Source organism: Vitis vinifera, chromosome 17 (genome assembly GCF_030704535.1).
Source record: "Vitis vinifera cultivar Pinot Noir 40024 chromosome 17, ASM3070453v1".
In the NCBI taxonomy this organism is placed as follows: Eukaryota; Viridiplantae; Streptophyta; class Magnoliopsida; order Vitales; family Vitaceae; genus Vitis; species Vitis vinifera.
Window position 1 is genome coordinate 17,075,130 of NC_081821.1, and position 18,803 is coordinate 17,093,932.

The 18,803-nt window shown below is 32.6% G+C and overlaps 1 protein-coding gene across 1 annotated transcript; it reads right to left on the reverse strand.

The window, feature by feature from the left end:
• Positions 1–633: 633 nt before the first annotated feature.
• On the reverse strand, positions 634–15,688 carry LOC100258195 (uncharacterized). The gene is made up of 8 exons (XM_010665612.3): positions 15,555–15,688; positions 9,988–10,095; positions 9,841–9,884; positions 6,977–8,916; positions 6,748–6,877; positions 5,941–6,045; positions 5,618–5,792; positions 634–1,160 (listed from the first exon to the last, which is right to left on the reverse strand). The coding sequence occupies exons 1-8, from the start codon at positions 15,555–15,557 to the stop codon at positions 960–962; spliced, it is 2,706 nt and encodes a 901-aa protein (XP_010663914.1). The 5' UTR covers positions 15,558–15,688; the 3' UTR covers positions 634–959.
• Between the last annotated feature and the right edge of the window lie 3,115 nt (positions 15,689–18,803).

Below are 18,803 nucleotides of genomic sequence, written 5' to 3' on the forward strand. Positions count from 1 at the left end.
TATGATTAAGAAGAACAATATAATCAGCTAAGCCTATTTAATTACTTCCCCAAAGATATTCCAAGGCATAATATATAACATCAAACATAATAATCATTGACCAGAGTTTTGCATTGTGATGATGTCATCACTAACGTTGTGGAGGAGGATTTGGCACTTACGAGAAAAGTGGAAAAGCTTCATGTGGCTGAAGGCTTGACCAAAATGGCAACTGCATGGACTAAAGAAACTGCCATAATCTAATGGAGTAAGAGAAGAGAAGAAAGCCCTTTTCCCTCTTACCTCTTAGCATGATAACTAGGTAATGGTTCTACTCCATGGAAAAAGTATAGGTATAGCCATTGTTGTTAGGGTCGATCACCAGGGTCAAGAATCAGCAAGAAGATCAGATCATCAGCAGCATACAATGCATATAAGAGAGGAAGGTCAAGATCCATTGCGAAAGTCCTGAGTTTGTAAAGAAATGTTTGGTTTGTCCAACCAGCTGTTCTAAGAGGCTAGAAATGCAACAAAAAACAACTTAATATCAATAACAATTCTTGTTTTTCTTGAATTGTGTGTGCAGTACCCTACTGGCAGTGGGTGTCGGTTTATGGAACAAGTTGATCAAATTAAGGAGCAGGCTATACGAGATACAATTCAACAGAAAAAGGCTTTGGAATAAGACATAAACTGAGGTTAAAGCATTAACTACAACATCCCAAATACTGCTGAACCAATATCAGCAGTTCTAAATCTCTCAGAAGTCTACTTCAAAGGAAGATACAGGAGCATCCACATGCAGAACTCCTCACAGAAGGAGAATTTCATCTCAAAAGTTCAGAAAGACAACAAAAAAAGGAAACAGAATGGCACACCTTTTAGCTCCTATTAAAGGTTAGGTTCTATCAACTGTGCCTAAAGGGTTGGCCAAAAAACAGAAGGAAAAAAGAAACTTCAGATTGCATATCCTGAATGCATCACCGTCGCCTGGAGAGAAAGAACTCATGGTCTGGATGTCTGTTCACAAACTTCAGATTCCCCTTGCTAACTTCTCCTCTTGCCAAAACAGATGCTGCCCGCTCTAGTGTCTGCACTCGGTCTCCCAGAATTTCAGCAGGGTTTAATTTTGGAGTTTCTCCTGCCTGGCTCAGCCCAAATTGTTTCAAAAGGAACCAACGCTGTTCATGTTTCAAGCAACAGAAAGTAGTTATATACATTGTCAGTGCAACAAAGGTTGATAGAGTAAAGAAATACCAAAATCATCAAAATTCATTAATCCAAATCTAGCCAGGTTAATTGTCACTTGAAACTTAGAGAGATTAAAAGGTTTTTGAAGAAAATTACAGAATCATTATATATGAGAACTCGAAAGAAATTCTATAGATGGTTACTACATGCAATAATGCATCACTTAAATAGAAATATTACTAGTGATTTATGTAGAAAGAGTGTAAATAATTTTTTATTTTGTTTTATTCTATTAGTCTTATATTTTTGGGAAGAATCCTATTGATAATTATTTTATTTTATTTTATTCTGTTAGTCTTATATTTTTGGGAAGAGTCCTATTAGAATTGTGCTAGTAGAGTCCCATTCCATTTATTAGTAGAATCCCCTTCCACTTTGAGTCATATTCTAATTACAAGTAAAGTCCCATTAGGACTGTGTTAGTGACCTATAAAAGCAGGTCACCCCTCACTCTCTAAATATGAATACCAAATTTTCAGAGAATTTTGAAAAGAATTTTTAAGAGAGTATTTTTATAAATCTATCTGGAGGAATTTTTTCAAAACCCGAGTTGTACACATCTCACTTATAGAGTGTACCCAAAGCGAGATTTGGCTATTGATCCTGGAGGTAGACCACTGGTACCCTAATGCATCGAGTTCGTCTTCGAGGAGGGTGGATCTATTTCAAGGACAATGTTTGTCACACCTCAGCCAATAAGTTTTTCTTCTTATCAATTATGTTCTTTGTTTGTGTATTTTGGGCTAGTCATTTGTTTACATACCCTTAAATCCAATATCCAAATGGAAGCTTCTCTAGTTCACACCCGTTCTAACACCTCCAAAATTGATCCCTTTAATAGGACATTCTTTAAGAGATGGCAAGAAAGGGTTTTCTCTGCAGTTGTAGTGAACTTGGGTCACATTTTGATTGACTTAAAACCTTTGATGTAGTGTTGGTAAGTTCAGGAGCACCCTTGAACTTGTGGGGGGAAGCTATCCTATCCGCATGTCATATTCAAAATAGAATACCTTACAAGAAAAATGGTAAAACTCCTTATGAGTTGTGGAAGGGTTATGCACTTAATATAGCATACTTGAAAGTGTGGGGGTGTTTAGCTAAAGTTCTTCTTCCTAGACCTAAAAAACGAAAACTAGGTCCTAAAACCTTTAATGCAATGTTCATTGGCTATGCTGAGAATAATGCGACATATAGGTTTCTTGTTACTAAGTTAGAAAACAGTCTTGTAGATGTCAATACTATAATAGAAATAAAGAATGCAAGTTTCTTTGAAAACATCTTTCCTATGAAACTAAATGGTGAACAACAAGTTCAGAAAACAAGTAGAGACAAGTCTATTGAACCTTCTGAATTTGAACCTAGAAGGAGTAAAAGAGATAGGAAAGAAACAAACCTTGGAGATGGTTTCTACACCTTCCTAATAGATGAGGACCCAGATCCTACAAAGAAGCTATAACTTCTCTTGATGCACCATTCTGGAAGGAGGCCATTAACAGTGAAATCGAATCAATCATGTATACATGAGAGTTAGTAGATTTACCTCTTGGTCCAAAGACTATTGGTTGTAGGTGGATTTTTAAAAGAAAGTTAAAACAAGATGGGTCCATAAGGAAGTATAAAGCTCGTTTAGTTGCCAAAGGCTTTAAACAAAGGAAGGATGTAGATTACTTTGACACCTTTGCCCCTGTAACTATAATAGCATCAATTAGAGTATTGATCACTCTAACTTCCATTCATAATTTGGTGATACATCAAATGGATGTCAAGACTGCATTCTTGAATGGGGATTTGGAAGAGGAAATTTATATGGATCAACCTGAGGGTTGTGTAGTTCCAGGGAAGGAGAAAAAGGTGTGTAAGTTGGTTAAATCACTATATGGGTTAAAAAAAGCTCACAAACAGTGGCATAACAAGTTTGATCATGTGTTCGTAACTAATGGATATTCCATTAATGTTGTTGACAAGTGTATCTACAACAAGTCTGAGGATAACACATGTGTAGTCGTCTACCTTTATGTTGATGACATGCTGATCTTTGGAACTAGCAGGTTGTGTGTGAGACCAAGAAATTCCTAGGTTCTAAGTTTGATATGAATGACCTAGGAGAGGCAAAGGTGATTCCAGGAATTAAAATAACTAGAACACCTAATGGGCTTAAACTTTCTCAAGAGCACTTTGTTGAAAAAATTCTAAGGAAGTTTGAACACTTTGATTATAAACCAGTGTCAACTCCTTATGATCCCATCTCAGAGTTGAAGAAAAATAGAGAACATAGTGTTGCCCAAATAGAGTATGCTCATATCATAGGGAGCCTAATGTACTTAATGAACTATACCAGACCTGACATTGCTTATGCAGTAGGTAGATTGAGTCAGTACACCAAAAGTCCTAATCAGAACCATTGAATTGTTGCTTGTAGAGTCCTTAAGTATTTGAGAGGCACCATTAACTATGTTTTGTGCTTTAGTGGATTTCTAAGTGTCCTTGAAGGATTTAGTGATACAAATTGGATCTCGGATTCAGATGAAATGAAATCCACTAGTGGATATGTTTTCATCCTTGGTGGAAGTGCAGTTTCTTGAAAGTCTGCCAAGCAAACTTGCATTACTTGGTCTACTATGGAGGCTGAGTTTATTGCCTTAGAAAAGACAAGTTCTAAGGCTGAGTGGCTTAGAAACCTCTTAGCAGATATCCCTTTATGGACGAGACCAGCTTTGTCTGTGTCTATGCGTTGTGATAGCCAAACTACAATTGCTAAGGCTAAGAGTAAAATATTTAATGGGAAGAACATGTATATATGCTTAAGGCACAATATTGTGCGGCAGCTGCTTGAAATAAGGGTTATATCCTTATAATTTGTGAGGTTAGAGTTGAATTTGGTTGATCCTTTGACCAAACCACTAAATAAGAAACTAGTGGAAGAAACATAGAGGGGGATGAGGCTTATGCCTATTATAGAAGTCAAGAGTGGTGGTAACCCAACCTATTAGAATGGAAATTTCATGAAGTAGGTTCATATGAGTAATAACAAATCACTTGTTGACTTGATGTGCTCTATCAACTCTAATTGTATGAGAGTTTATCCCTATGGTGTAGATAGAGCGTATTCTGCATTGATTAAGGTTGAGTGTTTACTCTTAATGAATACCATATTCCTTATGGATGGTATGTTTAAATGCAGAACATACTTGATGGATTCACCTATATGAGAGTGGAAGTGGGGCTGCTTCCTATGAGAACTTAGGCAGGTTCTATAGAGCTCTCATGAATATCCAGGTAAGGCACAAGGCCTATTTGTGCCAACCCATTTGTACAACTCGTAGTGTAGTTGAGAAAACCAATGTGGGTAAAAGTCCCTTGAGTTACATCAAGAAACATTGGTTCATAGAAATTTATTTTCACCATGTTTTGTGATTCAATACTTGTTTGTCTTAAGACTGGTTCATAGCCTTTGGGCACCAGTACTGATGTAATATTGGATTTTTTTTCCTCAAAAAAAAAAAAAAAAAATCACGTTTACATTCTGTGGGGGATTGTAGGAAGAGTGTAAATAATTTTTTATTTTATTTTATTCTATTAGTCTTATATTTTTGGGAAGAATCCTATCGGGAATTATTTTATTTTATTTTATTCTATTAGTCTTATATTTTTGGGAAGAGTCCTATTAGGATTGTGCTAGTGGAGTCTCATTTCATTTATAAGTAAAATCCCCTTCCACTTTGAGTCGTATTTTAATTACAAGTAGAGTCCCATTGGGACTGTGTTAGTGGCCTATAAAAGCAAGTCACCCCTCACTCTCAAAATATGAATATCAATTTTTCAGAGAATTTTTAAAAGAGTTTTTCAGAGAGTATTTTTATACATTTATCTGGAAGAATTTTTTCAAAACCCGAGTTGTACACATCTCGCTTACAGAGTGCACCCAAGGTGAGATTTGGCTGTTGAATCCTGGAGGTAGACCACTAGTACCCTAGTGCACCGAGTTTGTCTTCGAGGAGGGTGGATCTATTTCAAAGACAGTGTTTGTCATGCCTCAGTCGATAAGTTTTTCTTCTTATTAATTATGTTCTTTGTTTGTGTCTTTTGGGTTAGTCATTTGTTTCCATACCCTTAAATCCAACAATTCATAGGTTGAAAACCTAATCTTTAATAAATTAAAAAAAAAGAAAGAAATCATATATTTGAATGTTTAGGAAATCCTCTATGGTCGGATAAAATATGTGCCTCCATCTAAACCCTAAACTGTTTAGTTTAGAATGAGTACAGTTATTCTACTGTTGTAAAAAGTACTTAATCCAGGAAGACCATGCTGCGTTGTCCACCAATCTTAGGAATTTAATGGAGTTAAGCTTCAGCTCAAAATATAACACAATAGCAGTAAAACTACCTGAGCATTGTAACTTTGAAGACCAACAACGGGAGAAACCATACAACCGTCCATTCTCTTGGAGCCAAAAGTGGAGCTCCTACAAACCAGATGGCTGAATGAGTGATAGGTCAAAAACGAAGCACGGTGTTCGCCATTTGGTATCCTATAAATAGGATACCATGCCACCGAGTACCTGAAAGTTTATCAGTTTCCAAAGTAGTTATTAGAATTTTGCTTTGTATCACTTGGTGAATAATGCAATTTGTTTTGCTTAAATGCTTTCTAACACATCTAGATTTTTTGACTTGGTGAAACATAAAATTTTATGTAAAAGAACTAACCAGGATCGGGGATGGAGTTTATTTAGTTTCATGGAGTCTAACTTTCTAGGATCACCATACATTTTGTTTGGCGAAAGTTCACCCTCTCCAATCAGCGCCTTGATCCTGGAAAAGAATGGAGTCAAGATCAGGGACAATTCATAACAAAGGTGAGAGGAAAAATTTTCAATTGTCTAACTGCAGTTCCTTAGGACCATGGTCAAAGATTTAAGACTTCCCATAAATTCTGCTAACTGATGTCATAAATGATAATATAACTGTCATTTGGATACATTCAAAGTTTTTAAAGGCGAAAGCGTAAGGCGAGGGGTTTTTGTGTTCGTGAGGCGAGGCGTAAGCCTCGAGGCGTTGAGGCGTAAGCTTTTTGAGCCTTACTTTATATAATTAATTAATATTTTAAAATATATAAAATAAAATAGCATAAATAAAAACATGAAAACAATTCATTAGAATCATAAAAAAAAACATACTAGTTCCCTACTTTCACAAAAAACCATAACAAATTCATAAAATAGATTATAAATTCAACTATATTAATAGTTTCAAACTTTAACAAAAAGCCAAAACTAAGTCATGATATTAATAGTATCATACATTTCCTCTTGTTTCTTTTTTTTTTTCTTTTTTTTTTTCCCTTCAAAAAAGAAAAAGAAAAAACGAACACTCTAGTTAAATTCTAATAAGCTCATTACCTTTGAAAAGATCTCTAGTTAAAGTCATAGGAAAGGTGCAATCATGTAAGGTCAATCTGGAAGCCTAGGGAATAGCGTCTAAAAACTGAAGTAAGAAAAAGAAAAAAACACTTACTTCTCATACAGAGGTGGTCTTAATTGGGGTTGATCAGACTCCAAATACTCGAAAATTAGCTCTGGATCCTCAGCTACTTTCGCATCGACAGGTACAGATGGTACTCGTGAACTAGGCAGATGATTTTCAACTGGGCGGTGAAAGCTTATCTCATCAGTACAAGGCCAAAGGATACGTGTTGAAAGAATTGGAAAGTGAACAATATTAGATCAGTTTTGTGAGGTTTTACCCATTTCAAATGCCCTTGAAGCCCCGGGCCTAGGAATTCTATCATCCTTCTCTGCCGCATGACTCTTGGGTATTTTAAACAGTTGGATGGCAGACAGGGAAGGGACGAAGTAAGCACGAAAAGCTGAGTGATGGAAACCTGTTCTCTTTGAGTAACTGAATTCCTCTGATGAAACTTCCAACCCATAGCTGCCGTGCTTCTCATACCACTTCCAGAGGTGTCTCAGAGAGAATTTCGGTATCTCATTTCTGCATAAAGGTTGGTTGACTTCATGAGAGCAAGTTGAACAAATTCTAACCTTGTTCCACTGGCAGATAGCCGGAGTTGCTGCACTGATGAGTCTCTCAAATTCAGCAATTGGACTGCCTGTGGCCAGTTGAAGAGCCTCAGATTGTTGTTGTGCTCTATACGAATCATTTAATGCTCCTGAAATCTTGCTTGAATCAGCTCCAAAACCATGTGCCCCACACATTAATTCAGACTTTTTCGGAACAGTAAGCTTGTGAGAATCAGAAGATGATTTTTCTCCAGCAAAGTTGTTTTGAGTACTCCAAGCTTCAGCAGTTGGTTCATCACCATGTGCCAATATCGATCTCTCAAATCTACTCAAAATTTTCAATCTAGGATCTTTCTCCATGGGTATTGATTTCTTGATAATAGATGAAGAACCGAGCTCTTGCTTGCTGCATCCAGAAAGAGTATGACTGTGAACTGCAGATTGTTCTTCACCCAGATTCGATCTCCTAGAATCCTCAGCTTTTGATTCACTTTTATCTTCACATTTTGATACCCCATCTCTCTGAACTTTTTGCCACACAGAAGGATTGTTTTCCTTCCTTTCTTGGCCATTCTGGGGAAGCATTTTTGCTTGTTTGTCTCTCTTTCCTGGCACAACCGGTTGCATGTCACTGCTGCTACACTCCTGAGTCTGAAACTTTGTTACAACACCATTTAGTGAACTCTGGTCAGAAAAGCACTCCTTTATTCCAGTATGACAGATTTCTTGGGAAAGGCTAACACAATTACTTTCTAAGTTAGATCGATTTACATCATAACCAGCTTCCGTAATGGCTTCATGGCCAGCAGAAACTGAGTCTAGTATGACACAGTCAGGCATATCAAAGACACCCTTTGCGGACATATCATCACAACAATAGAGTTGTTCATCATGTTTCTCCTCTGGTCCTTTCAAAATGGAAAACCCCAGATATCTGGTTTGAATTCCATCTTCAGAATGGGACATGGGATGTTCTGATGTTTCAGAACAGTCAGTTATGAGGCTGTTACTGTCTCCCCCAGAGTCATTTTCATTAATCTGAAAATCGGGCAACTGATCAACTGGGGTAGTTTCTTGCGAAACAGGTCCATCTCCACAATTCATATCATTGTTAGTACATGTTTCAGATGTCGAACTTTCAGGTGCGCATTCCTCAGACAAAACTTCAAGCTCAGTAGAGCCAGTATTACCCATTGAAAGTTTCTCCTTTCGCTTTTCCTTCCTCCGTGCCTTCTTTTTTGCATTTCTTCTCGCATTCTTCTCTGCCTTGGATCTATCAATTAATGCTTCAGATGAATTAACGGCATCAAATTCATTTGAGATCTTACCGACAGTGTCACTGCAAGAAGCTTCATTAGACGTAGTGGCCTTGTTAGCCAGGGACTGGCTTGCAGATTGACAATTCGTGTCCAATTCAGAGGAGTTTCTGCTTGTTGAAGACTCAGCAGATGAAGAGGCATCATGATGACGAGAACCCCTCTGCTCTTTTTGTTGACGAGCCCTGGGTGAACCAACAGGTGTTGGGGAAATCAGTAGAAAATCATTCATTCCAATCTGAACTCCATATCCCACGAGGTTTGAGTTCTCGTGAGATAGAAATGGGACTGTAAGGAGTCTCCAGTGTCCATTAGGTTGAAAGCATATGTATGTAAGATAATTGCACCTGATGATCAAATAGAGGAAATAAATTAGTATCATTCCAAAAGTACAAACTGAAAATATATATCTAACAGATTGGAACTGTACACAAATAATTCTAGTGATTGGCTTCAAGAGGTAAGAAAGACATAATTTAATAATTTTGGGCATTCACAAATTAATGCTTCAGCATATTTCAGTAATATGAAATTTGAGAAGTCGTATCAATTCCATTTTTATGCAAATTTATTATCATTAAGCCTCAAGTTACTAACAGGAATTGAAGACATTGGATATCCTATTGAAGAGGAAAATAGTACAACTGGGCTGCAAAACCAGTGCAGATAATGTTAAAGTGGCTGAAATTTAATTCATGGTATCTCTTTAGGGAACAACAGTCAAATTGGTATCGAAGGTTCCTTCGAAACCTAAGTTGGCATGGTTGGAGCCAAGCCAAGGACCTGGGTTACTACTAAGGCAAAAGCTCTTGCTCTTCTTAAGCGTCTTAGAAGAGCCATTTCATGAGAAATTTGATTTTGAAATTGGAAGGGGACTCAGGAAACTAAAAACCTGAACTGGTTTTATCCTCCCACCCTAGACTTTTGGAGGAGCTGTGCATCTCATGAGGCATTTGGAGTGCTTTTTTGAACCCTCCTTCAGCAATAGCAAGATAGGGTTTAGGTGTTTTGTTTCTTTTAGTTTCCTATAATCGGCAGCACCTTAATCCTCACTGTATTTGTTTAATCTTCTCTCATTGACTTCAAAACTTTTCTATCAAAATAGATAAAATCTAACCAGTGACACCTAATGGATGAGAAATGTGAAAAATAAAACAGATAAAATATAAGGAGAAATGCCAGTGATATCAAGGTGTTCATAGTTGTTTCAAGGACAAACAGCATGCAAATATAAGAAGAAACTAGAAATCTAGAAGGCAAAGCCATCTTACTGAATATCAGAGCTCCTTGAAGTGGTCGAAGGACCCTGATCATGCTGAAGAGATCGAAAGCAGCCAACTCAGAAAAAATACTTGAGCCAAAATAGAAGAAAATCAGTGTAGTCACAATGAATAACAGCAAAGAAATAGTATGCTCACCTCTGAAGGTGGTCTTATATTTTGATCTTCTATAGCCTTGCCTTTGTCCAAATCTCTAACCCTATTTGTATGCCTTTTCCGACCTTCACAATTAATATCTCTTTCTGCCTGTCCATGTGAAAGGTAACATAGGGAAAAAGTGAGAAATAAACATTCTGGTCCTCCAAGAAAAGGTTGAAAATTACAAGTTCCAAAGAATAAAGCTAAACAAATTAATTACAATATACAAAGTTTAGAATGTAAATTAAGGAAGAGTGCAATAAGGGTTTCTTCATGACAAATTGGTGTAGCCCATATGAGAATGATTGGGCAATCTAATCATGGAGAAATTGACGAGACCGGGTTAAGGAGCCCTTGCTGGATTCTATTTGGCCATTGAATGCCTCTTTCCAAGGAGGCTTGAGCCATTAGTAAGATAACGATAGAGGAAGAGTTAGAATTCTAACCTTTGCATCAGGACCTATGGGGCAAGGGTCTCCAGTAGATAATTTCTATGGAATGTAGGCCTCCCAAAAGGTAAGGGAGGCATGCAAAGGTTTCTCCAGGCCAGACCAAGATTAGTCCTCAAGTGCAAATTTAGAAAGTAGCTTTACTACAAGACCCATCCTTGGAGCTTACTATATGAATTTTCTAGTGCCAACATTAACTCAGAATTCTATATACAAATTCATATCTGAGTGAGGACTCAAAACCATCTATGAGAAAACCTGACGCTACTAATGAAGAGCAACCCTAACCTTCAAAAAGCTAATTACAGTCAATATAAGAAGATCAAACAAATTAAAAGAAACAAATGCAAGTGAATCATGTAAAATATTCCTTAGTTTCTTTTTGAAGCACTTTGGTAAAAAGGAAAGCATAAATTAGACATCGAAAGAGGTAAGTTTACAACTACTACTAAACAATAATCTTACATAATCCCATCAAAACAAGTCAGTTAATTAAAAATTACTATAGATATAACAACTGCAGAAATGACAATAACATTATTCATTCTAACAAGTTAACTAATTTAAAGCTAAAAAATATGAACTTATTGCAAAAGTTATGTTAAAGGAATTTGATAACCACAATGCTCCAGAGCATTGTATTCAAACATTATCCAATCTAAATTAATGAGTTAATTGATTCAAAACTAAAAATCATAAATTTACTGGCAAAAACTCATGCTCATTCCAGAGCTGATTTATAAAACTTTTAAATTAGTTCAAAAACGACAAATAATAACGTTAGCACAAAAATTAGAGGCGCAATAATACTCTAGTGAACCATACTCAAGTCTTTACCATAAAAATGACAATATATATGTCTGATAATCTAACTAGTGAACAGATTTGTAACTAAAAGTCATAAAATTATTGCAAAACCTATGGTAATAATGGCTCAGAATTATGAAACTAGTAAATCGTTCAAAAATGATAAATGATAACTTTAGCACAAGAATGAGATACACAATGATACTTCAATGAATTGAATCTAATCTTTAATGAAAAAATGACAATAGTGCATATTATCTAATCTAAACAAGTTAACTAATTTCTAATTGGTGTAGAATTTTGAAACTAGCGAGTTCAAAAAGACAACTATTAACGTTAGCACAAAAATTAGAGGCGTGAACCATACTCAAGTCTTTACCATAAAAATGACAAAATATACATCATGTAATCTAACTAGTGAACAAATTTATAACTAAAAGCCATAAAATTATTGCAAAACCTATGGTAATAATGGCTCAGAATTATGAAACTAGTAAATCGTTCAAAAATGATAAATGATAACTTTAGCACAGGAATGAGATACACAATGATGCTTCAATGAATCGAATCTAATCTTTCATGAAAAAACGACAATAGTGTATGTTATCCAATCTAAACAAGTTAACTAATTTCTAATTAGTGTAGAATTTTGAAACTAGTGAGTTCAAAAAAGACAACTATTAATGTTAGCACAAAAATTAGAGGCGCGATAATACTCTAGTGAACCATACTCAAGTCTTTACCATAAAAATGACAAAATATACGTCATGTAATCTAACTAGTGAACAAATTTATAACTAAAAGCCATAAAATTATTGTAAAATCTAGGGTAATAATGGCTTAGAATTATGAAACTAGTAAATTGTTAAAAAATTATAAATGAGAACTTTAGTGCAAGAATGAGATATACAATGATACTTCATGAATCGAATCTAATCTTTAATGAAAAAACAACAATAGTGTATGTTATCCAATCTAAACAAGTTAACTAATTTCTAATTGGTGTAGAATTATGAAACTACTAAGTTCTGAAATAACAAATAATAACATTAGCACAAAAATAGAGGCGCATTAATACTCTAATGAACCATACTCAAGTCTTTACCATAAAAATGACAAAATATATGTCATGTAATCTAACTAGTGAACGGGTTTATAACTAAAAGTCATAAAATTATTGCAAAACCTATGGTAATAATGGCTCAGAATTATGAAACTAATAAATTGTTCAAAAACGACAAATAATAGCTTTAGCACAAGAATGAGATACACAATGATACATACTTCAATGAATCAAATCTAATCTTTAATGAGAAAACGACAATAATGTATATCATCCAATCTAAACAAGTTAACTAATTTCTAGTTGGTGCAGAATTATGAAACTAGTGAGTTCAAAAATGACAAATAATAGCTTTAATATAAAAATTAGATACGCAATAATATTTCAATGAAGCATATCCAAGTGCTCAATGCAAAATGACAATATTGTATGTTAAAGAAATGACAAATAATATCTTTAGCACGAAAAATTACATATGCATGCAATAATCCTTCAATATAGTATATCTTAGTATTTCCTAGAAAATGACAATAATGTATGTTGTTCAATAAGAACTAGATAATCTTTCAATGAATCATATCCAAGTGTTTACTGGAAAACGACAATAATGTATCGCTCAATTTGAACTAGTTAACTAATTTATTACTAAAACTCATAAATATACTATGAAAACTTATGGTAGTAGCAACACAAAATTATAATACTGGTAAATTAGATTGAAAACGACAACTAATAACTTTAGCACAAAATTTAGATACACAATAATGCTTTGATGATTGGGAAGTCTAAAACGACAATAACGACAAATGATTTGAAAACTATACAACGATAATAATAAATGTTATCTAATCTAAACAAGTTAACTAATTTATAAAGTGTAGAATTATGAAACTGATAAATTTGTTCAAAATTTTCATAGTTCAAAAAACGACAAATAATGACTTTAGCATAAAAATTAATACACAATAATACCTTAACAAATCATATCCAAGTCTTTACTATAAAACGATATCAACTTATATTATCCAATCTAATTAACTAATTTATCACTAGAAATCGTAAATTTATTGCTAAACTAATAATAATACCAACGCAAAATTATAAAACTAGAAAATTCATTAGTTTGTAAATGAAAAAAAAAAATACTTTAGGCACAAAAATTAGATATCTAATCATACTTCAATGATTCGTATCCAAATCTTTAATACGAAAACAACAATCATGTTATACAATTTTAAAGTTAACTCATCTCTAAATAAAATCATAAATTTATTGCTAAACTTATGATAACATGAGTAGAAAATTATGAAACTAATAAATTAGCTTGAAAACAACAAATAATAACTTGCACACAAGAATTAGATATGCAATTATACTTCCATGAATTTTATAATAAGTTCATGAATTTTTTAGATAAATAAGTTAACTTTTAGATGGGATAATATATGATATTGTTGTTTTAGTGGTAAATACTTGGATATAAACATACAATAAGGAAACATGTAAGTTAATTAGTTCAACAACAACAACAAAAACGATAATAACTTCACCAGAAATACTTATGAATTGCATGAAAGTCTTTAATCCAAAAAAATAAAATATCCTCATTTTAACAATGTATAGGAGGGCAGTCATAGCAAGAACATAACTTGCCTTGAATGATGCTCCGAAAATTTCTGAAACACAAAACACTTACTACAAGAACCTTTTAACCCCCAAAAAAATTACCATTAAATTAAATCAAAGACAACACAAAGTCATTGAATCATGAAACTAGTAAATTATTTTGAGAATGAAACACAAAAATTAGATATGCAATAATCAATGAATTGCATGCAAGTCTTTAACTTGAAACCATGGGAAATCCTTATATGAACAATATATCGGAAGGTAGTGACAACAAGAATGTAGAATCAACCTAAATGGTTCTCCCAAAAACAAAGAAAAAAAAAATACAAAAACAAAAAAAAAACAAAACAAAAGGCCACACACACACACACATAAACACTTGCTATATATGAAAACCCTAAATCCCAAAAAACTTACCATTAGCTTAAATCAAGGTAGCATGATACATCTCAAATATGAAACTAGAAAATTAATTTGAAAATAAAAAAAATCAAACTTTATCACAAAAATTGGATAGACAATAATATTTCAACAAATTGCATGCAAGCCATGAGTCCGAATCAATGGGAAATCCTTATATTAACAAGCAATGAGAGGGCAATGATACCAAGAGCATAAAATTTCCCTGAATGATGCTCCAAAAAAATCTAGAAAAGAAAGAAGCACCCACTATAAGAAACCTTCAGCTAGAAAAATTTCCATTAACTTAATTCATAGGCAGAAGAACTATTGAAAACTCACAAATCTTTAATACATTTGAAACTTACCCTAATAATATTGATAAGAAAAACAAATAAAAAAAATTAGAGGATCTCACAAAATAAGACAACATAAATATGATGATGAAGATGTAAAAGAAGGTATATGACAAACAAAACTTAATTACTAAAATAAATTTAAAAAGAAAAGGAAAAGATAGCTACATAGGAGCTCAAATTCAATCAAAACCTAGAATTGTATCAATGAATGAGAATGATGATTCACATAAGATCAAATGAAATGTAAATCTATACCATAAATCTTACACAAAGGAAGATGTAATTTTCTTCTTGTATAACTCTTGTGGCTTGAAGTTTTAATTGTTAACAATCACTTGATCTTCCATGAAAAGTCAATATTTTATGTGTTTTTTTTATAATAAAAAATATATATTTCATAAAATATTCTCAAGTATATGAATGGTAAGACTATTTTTCCCAAAATGCACGAATTTATAACAAGAATTTTGTCAAAAATGTATAAGTGGTGAGAAAAAAGAATGAGATCTAGAAGAAGAAAGAAAGTCATTTTTGACAAATAGAATGATTGTATAGGGAAAAAGCTCAAAGAAAATGGACTAGATTTTTATTTGATACCCCATTGACTAAAGAAGAACATAAGATCAACTAAAAATAAAAATAAAAATAAAAAACAGCCCCAATTGGAAAAGAATCTAAGATGAAGCTTCTCGAGATTTAGATGAGAATAACCCACCCTTTTCCCTATTAATGAAAAACCCATCATTCTTGCCAAAAAATCTATCATAACAAATATATTTTTTCATCAAAATTCACATATCTTTGTATATGATACTTAGAGTGAAATAGAGAAGAGTGGTAAAATGGTGAAACTGTACAGACCATGACACAAGCCCTGAGTAACCAGAGCCTTTGTCTTCTGAACTCAACGCCTCTCCGTAGTAAGTAATCCGTCTTCCTCTCTCTTTGTTTCTCCCTCTATTCTCTATCCCCTCTATGGTGTAAGAAGATATTACAAGACACCCTCCCACCCCCTCCCACTATTTATATCGAGCCATTGCACAAAATTCTAGAAAGAAAGTGACTTTTTACAGAGAGAAAGTTGAGAGTTTTGTTCCAAATTTTCTTATGTTGTTTTAACAACAAAAATATTTCTAGATAAAAAATTCAGTCTTTCATCTGTACCCACCATTAATTACAACTCATTTCTCTAGTAAAATTATAATAATGGGTTTATTCTATAAGGTAATTTGGTCCCCAACTTTTTGAAAAATATTTTTATTAATATATCAATAAGTTTGTCTAAAAACTTTTCAAAATCCAATATTTTCCTATTTTTGAGTGGTAGATGATGTAATAAAAGGCATGGACATATGTAGTGCATGCAAAAATAGCTAATTCTATATTTAAAAAAATATAAAAAATGGTATGCAAATTTGGGGGTAGCAAGAGGCATAAATGTCAAATGATGAGTCAAAAAAGGGAAAAGTGTTAATACCTTACCATTTGTACTATATGCTGGAAACGTATAACCGCCTAAACACATCTCATAGGGGTTTGTCCATATATGTGGATTGTGTGGATCCACCCTGATATTGGCATCCATCTTCATAAATGATATCCATCTTCACTATCACCCTTTTTTTGCTTTTTATTAATTATGGTTGTTGCACACCCCATTAAAAAGCAAAAAAATTCAAAAATTTGAAGAAAAAAGTTGAATGTATGCATATCTTATCTTTATATATAAAATCAATTTTCAAAATCTAGAGAATCACTTGATTAGTGTTTTATTTTTTTAGAAAAAATAATTTTCATTATGTAAGACATTATTAAAAAATAATCTATCAAAAGTAATTTTTACTTTATAAAAATATTTAAAAGATTTTTAAATGACATTTTTTTTAATAAAAGTTGAATTTAAAAAACAATTAAAATGACTTTTTTCTTTCAAAAATAATCTTTTATAATATATTTAATTTTTAAATACATTTTAAAAAATGCTATTTTAATTATATTTGAACATTAGCTAACTCATTCTTAGTGACAATCTTTCTAATAAAGATACCAAGACAAAACTCTTATAGATTAAAAGTAATTCCTATGATTGATTTTCTGAAAATATTAAGGAAAGAAAAAAATGTAAAAAAAAATTATTTTTTTATATTTGATTGTCTTATGAAAAATTTCAAAGAAAGTCATATATAATTAAAAACTAATTAAAAATTTATATATTTTTAAATTATTTAATCTTTATATCATAAAATAAATTTAAAATAGTAGATAAAAATAATTTATCAATTTTATATTTTTTTATTTTTTCTTTCCTTCTACTTTTCCTCTCTATTTTCTCTCATTTACATTTTCGCTCGAAATTTTCAGAACCAAAGTTAGCCTAAATGAATAAGACACAAGAAAAAAGTGGGGAGATAAGATTTTAATTGAGTCTTGATGAAAGATGGTAAAGAAAAGAAATAAAATATGGTGGGAATTCCTTAAATGCCCTGCATGTAAAATGAGAATAAAAAATATTTTTGGACAAATAAATAGGAATAATATCATAAGTTACATGGAATGAAAATAATGATTGTGAGAGGCGAGGGTGATGTTGGGAAGTCGGTGGTGAGAGAGGGTGAACTTTAATTGCAAATCAGCTGGTGGGGGCCCTGGCAGTTTGGTGAGACTCCACCTGATCCTGACAACAGCAATTTTGGTCTCATAGGTGCATGCTTCTCACGTCCATCCTTGAAAGATGTGTCCATATCAAAATGTCATTTGCTACTTGCTTCTTCGATACTTGCAAAGACTTTCGATGCTTATAGTGGTATGTGATGTAAAATTTTAGAAATTTTAGGATATTTATATTATATATTTATTTAACAAATATATGAATCAATTTATTGGTTGATTTGCTTCTATAGTATTCATTGTAGTATGTGATGCAAATTTTGATCAACTTATTTATGTTACATTGATCACGTGATAAAAATTAGTGAAAATAATGTTTTATAGGTTTTGTTGGTGCTCCACCTTCGTGGATGCAGTGATCCATTAACTATTCAGGTTATTAGCCAACTTCTAAGTATCGCCCCCCTCTATTGATCGGTGCCTTGATCATTTAGGATCGGGATCTGCCTTTTCTCTTGTTCAACATTTTTCTTTATAGGCTTTCCTAGCCAACTCGATTGGCCGAGTGAGTCAACTTTCTTTTAGAGAAGTGGCATGTCGAGAATCAAACATTAGAGACCGCATGCAAGGAGGAAAATGTCGCGATATTTCAGCGATATATCGTCGAAATATCGTGTATTGGAGGGTATCGACACAACATTTCATGGAGAAATATCGATCCAACGATATTTTGGGATAAATCTCGTGATATATCGGCGATTTTTCTCGATATATCGCATGGTCAACGCAAGTCAACAGAAGTCAAATGCGCTATAGTAAATTCAATGTGCTATTGTGTCGCTACAATGTCTTTTCCTTTTGCTTATGAGGAGATTTGAAACACTCTACTTACCATACGGGCAAACTTGCCCTTGTTATATATTGTACACTAAATTTATATATACTTAAACTCATTATATAAAGAAAATATTAAAAGAATATTCTAAATAGCAAATTAATTATAATTATTTTATAATTAAATGCAAAATCTTCTTTTAATTGATTACCAAAAATTTAAAAATTATATAATTTTCTTCATAATGTTTTTAATATCATTAATAATTAATTAAATATTAAAAAATTATATATATATATCATAATTTATTTTATATTGTTTAATACAATTGAATTAAATGGATCATAATTTTAATATTAATATATATTTTAAAATTAGACATATTATAATCAAATATCATAATATTATATGTAATTTAATAATAAATGTATACTTATAAAATTCATATTTTTATCGATGCATACGATATTATTATCAAATATGATAAATCATATTATACATATATCAAATTTTTTAATAAAATAACTTTAAAATGTTTATTATACTTCTAATTATATTATTATGAGGTTTTCCTTATATTTTCATGAGTTTTTAACAATTTTAAGTTTATCGATATTTTTTTCCAAAATATCCATCGATATATCTTTGATATATTCGATATATCCGTA

Excerpts from the sequence above, each read along its gene's own strand:
- LOC100258195 (XM_010665612.3), bottom strand. Across the intron at positions 9,885-9,987 it reads ATATAAGACCACCTTCAGAG|CATGATCAGGGTCCTTCGAC; the intron begins GTGAGCATACTA and ends CGATCTCTTCAG. Across the intron at positions 1,161-5,617 it reads TTCAAAGTTACAATGCTCAG|CGTTGGTTCCTTTTGAAACA; the intron begins GTAGTTTTACTG and ends AAACATGAACAG.